Consider the following 4,509-nt stretch of genomic DNA (forward strand, 5'->3'; position numbering starts at 1 on the left):
TGAATGCAATATTTTGTTTATTTTCGTCAACATCAAATGTTTATATTGCCAATATCATATAAAAAGGTAGCATATATGTATATGCAACATAAAAAACCTACATAAATTATAGGTTTTCAGATGAACCTATCCAACAAGAGCTGAAAGGGGATTTAGATGACTTGTGAAGATCTCTTAAGCAAGTGCACCATGAAAATATTAACAGACATCATCACTTTGCATTTAAGCCATAATGAGACAGAAGTCTAGATAGCTGAAGCGAAATCTCAAAGCAATTTGCAGAAACGAACTCAAATTGCTGGCCATTAAGATTGTTATTAATCAAACTTGAAGATTTGAATTTATGAGAAGCTAGCCTAAAAAGAGGCAGTGACACAGAACATAACACTAAAATAGTGTGATGAAAACACGAAAACTTTTGCACTTGAAACAGTTGTCCTGCCTAAAGAAATTTGTTTTATTGTCGTCATCATCAAATTGTTATACAGCCCCACATCATAACAAAAATAAAGCGCATAAGTTCACCTATTGGAATTGACCACTCTTACATGCCACGAAATTTTAAAGATATTCCGTGAAGGGGGTATTTCTTAAGGATATTCCAGCCTCACATTAGAAGCCCGGCAGTATTTTAGCTTTCTAAATTAAACAACATTTAGCCTATCCGAATTGTCTTGTGAAAGCCTATTAATGGGTAAAGGACCTATGAAATTATCTACAAATACAACTTCTAAGACCTACATAAATTATAGGTTGTCAGATATACCTAACCAAAACAAATAACTGCAAACGGGTTTCAATGGCTTCCCTTGGCCTCTCAAACCAGTGCAAAATGGAAATATTTACAGAATTCATCAATGCAAATTAGAACTGGAGTGTGAGAGGAAGAAGCGAAAGTCGGGATGATCCACATTTAGATGCTGAAGCCAATTCTCAGCTGCTTGCAGTAAAGAACTTGCCAATTGCCGCTCATTTATATTGTCACTATTCCAAATTGAGCCTTTGAACTTATAAGAAGCTAGTCCAAAAACAGGCAGTGATAACTTAGCTGATTGATGGGTGAAGTTATTGAAATCCTTGACACTACTGATGCCATTCACCTCAGAATGACCATTGCATGAATCTGCCACAACATAGAAAGCGTGTATAAAAGGCAAAGCTATGAAGCAATGCCGGATTATAAAATTTACTCCGAAGTTTGGAATTTTGATTATAGCAGCAAGTGATTTGCAGAAAATAGTGACCAAGGTGAATACGTACATTTCAGTGGGGTAGACAATGAATGGTAAGTCAGGAAGCAAGCATCCAAATCCCGTAGCATTGGTCCTGTAGGTATCCTATATATTGGATACCTGCACCGCATTGAAGCGTTACATGATTGCTTGTCAAAATTGATTTTTAGACAATTATTAAAACTGCATAAATTGAGAAGCCATTGCATCAAACCATAAAGAGATAAAATAATACAAGTTATAAGTGTTAGATATCGAATCAGATGATGTTTTTAGCATGAAATCAAAGCTTACCAGGCAACAGAGATCCAGCTGGATGGATGCAAATCAAAGCTCCTGTACGTCTTTAGATGAGGAAATTTGTTTGTAAGCAGTGAAATCTGCAATGTATTGCATACTTTGTCAGACAGACGGCATATGTTGATAGCTATTATAGGTCAATTGAAGCTGCACTTACCTTTTCGGCTAAGGGTTCTCTTCCATATGGTGGATCATGCTCCAGATACTCGAATACTGGTACAAGTGTCTGACCGCAAACCCCATTTTCCTTGTGAGAAAGGCCATCCTGGTCTATATGGCTAGACGTGATTGAAGTATCCCTTCTCTTTCTAAAAGCTCGATCAGCCTCACTCTCACTGCTGGCATCACTGCCGGCATCCTGGTACATTCCCCCATTGAATTTGTCACCAGGTATCCTGTATGTGAGTGGATCGGTTTAAATTCAATTTCATATAAAAAAAAACAGTTATGCCATGAACTACTTATAAATAACGATGCAGGATGTTGCTATGTCTAGGGTTGCTAAAATCATCAAGATGCAATGCAAATTAAGATTTGATCAACCAATGCAACAAACAAGTGATGTTCCTAAGAAAACAAGGTATACTAGTCTTACAACTATTATTTACTGCTTTTCTAGTAAACAGAAAATGACTGAAAGCAGAATCAACTAAAAAAATTGACCATATAATAGAAATTAACAGCAACAAAATTAATGCGGCGACCAGCAAGTCATGAAAATAAGTGAAATTTTATCATAAAGAAGTTAATTTTCATACAACAATAATAACAACAACAAGCCTTTATCCCACTACGTTGGCCCGGCTACAAGAATTTTTTTTTTCCATTGCATCCTATTGAGTGTCATATTTTCATTTAATTTTAACAGATTAAAATCATTTTTTATACAATGCGCCAAAGTTTTTTTAGGTCTACCTCTACCTTTCTTAACATAAGATGAATCTAAAACATCTACAACCCTAACAAGATAATCAAATTGTCGGTGTTTAATGTGACCAAATCATCTAAGACGACGCTCTCTAAACTTGTCTGTCATTGGAGCTACACCAACCCAATCATGGATATGTTCATTTCGCATTTTGTCTCTAAGTGCCACGCCACTCATCCACCTAAGCATTCTCATTTTTGCAACACTTAACTTTGTTTTATGCTTCTCTTTTAAGGGCCAACATTTTGCGCCATAAAGGATTCCAGGTATCACCACCATCTTATAAATTTTCCTTTCAATCCAAGGGTTACTTCTCTATCACAAAATAGGTCAGATGCATTCTTCCACTTCAACCACTCATCTACCTAAGCATTCTCATCTCTGCAACACTTAACTTTGTTTTATGTTTCTCTTTCAAGGGCCAACATTTTGCGCCATAAAGGATTCCAGGTCTCACCACCATCTTCTAAATTTTCCTTTCACTCCAAAGGTTACTTTTCTATCACACAATAGGCCAGATGCATTCTTCCACTTCAACCAACAAACTTGAATTCAACTAATAACATCTAGAGTTATTACTACTAAAATTACATTATATATATTCAGTTTTAGATCTATTCAAACGAAGACCTTTAAACTCCAATGTATACCAACATAATTGAAGTTTTTTCTGAACTCTTTCTCTAGTCATATCCACAAGAAGGATCACTAAGGTACATCCTCCTACAAATGCCCAGTAAGAACATCAATCACTAAAGAAAAAAATTTGGCTTAAAGCTAATCCTTGATTTAGTCCAACTGAAATAGGAAAATACTTGGTCAATCCTCCTTCTGTTCGAACACAAGTAACAATTATGATATACATATCTTTAATGACTTGATTATAAGTTATATCAACACATTTTTTCTCTAGAACTCTCCAAAAGACTTTTCTTAAAATCTTGACGTATGCTTTTTAAAAATTAATAAAAATCACATGTAGATCCTTCTTATTCCCTCTGTACCTCTCCATCAAACCTCCCAATAAATGTATAGTTCTCATAGTAGGCCCACCAGACATAAATCCAAACTAATTATGAAAAAACTATGTATCACGTCTTAACCTATGTTCAATTACCTTCTCTCATAATTTTAAAGTATTATATACATCAACTTAATTCCTTCCTTTGTAATTTGCACACTGTTGTGAATTCCCTTTATTCTTAAAAATGGATACCAAAATACTCTTCCTCCACTCCTCAGGCATCTCTTCAATTCTTAAAATAATATTAGAGAGTTTAGTAAACTAAGAAACTCTCAAATCTTTTAAATATTTCAACGTCCATTGGATATCATCAGGTCCTACTGATTTTACACCTTTGGTTTTTTTTAAAGCCTCCTCAACTAAAGAAGTTAATTATCATATAAAAATAATAATAATAATTTGTAGTAGATCTGATAAAAATAAATAGTGCTTCAAACAAATAACAAGAAAAAAAAAAGAAAGAACAGGAAAGAATGAAAGGCTGGGAAACCCACAAGAAAGCATCATACTAGTATAAGGAGAATGAATTCCAGAGATTGGATCAAGTCTCACTTGATCATGAGTAACAATCCTGAAACGAGAAATTTGGTTCGCACTGTTGACCTCAATTTTCGTGAGGCCTAGTCTTCTGCTTAGGGTTTAGGATCTAGCCTTAGGAATCTCCCTTCGACTATCTTAGAACCTTAGAAGTGGGACCCGCCTCGTTTTAGTTCGACCCGCTTCCGTCATCTTCTGGAGTTTCGCGTGTGTGGTATCAACTTCTAGCACTTAGAAGGACGAAACCAACATGAGGAAACTCAAAAGGGATTCCCTATAGGACCTTCCTGAGCCTTAGGGTGGCCTTTTGCACAATTCGCACTCCCGCGCACAAGCTTCGCAATTCGGAGAGTCGACGTATCTGATCGCCACGATTCGCATCGCTTGCACTGTTACTTGTCGAATGCTCGAGTAAACCTTTTGGTACGATCGTTCGCGCGTCTGGCCCTTTCCCTTTCTCGGTCTCGAGCCGTGCGAGCTCTTCCTCC

General features: G+C 36.3%; 1 protein-coding gene across 1 annotated transcript in view; it reads right to left on the bottom strand.

The window, feature by feature from the left end:
- Nucleotides 1-326: 326 nt before the first annotated feature.
- Nucleotides 327-4,509, bottom strand: part of LOC110032469 — a 22,633-nt gene continuing 18,450 nt past the window's right edge. Inside the window, exons 3-6 of the mRNA XM_020736112.1 lie at nt 1,690-1,927; nt 1,527-1,612; nt 1,261-1,352; nt 327-1,123 (exon numbers count right to left, since the gene is read on the bottom strand). Of these exons, the coding sequence (XP_020591771.1) occupies nt 855-1,123; nt 1,261-1,352; nt 1,527-1,612; nt 1,690-1,927 (685 nt within the window). The 3' untranslated portion in view covers nt 327-854. The remainder of the gene's footprint in view (nt 1,124-1,260; nt 1,353-1,526; nt 1,613-1,689; nt 1,928-4,509) is intronic.

The sequence above is a fragment of the Phalaenopsis equestris genome, unplaced genomic scaffold (assembly GCF_001263595.1).
Source record: "Phalaenopsis equestris unplaced genomic scaffold, ASM126359v1 Scaffold000949, whole genome shotgun sequence".
Classification (NCBI taxonomy): domain Eukaryota; kingdom Viridiplantae; phylum Streptophyta; class Magnoliopsida; order Asparagales; family Orchidaceae; genus Phalaenopsis; species Phalaenopsis equestris.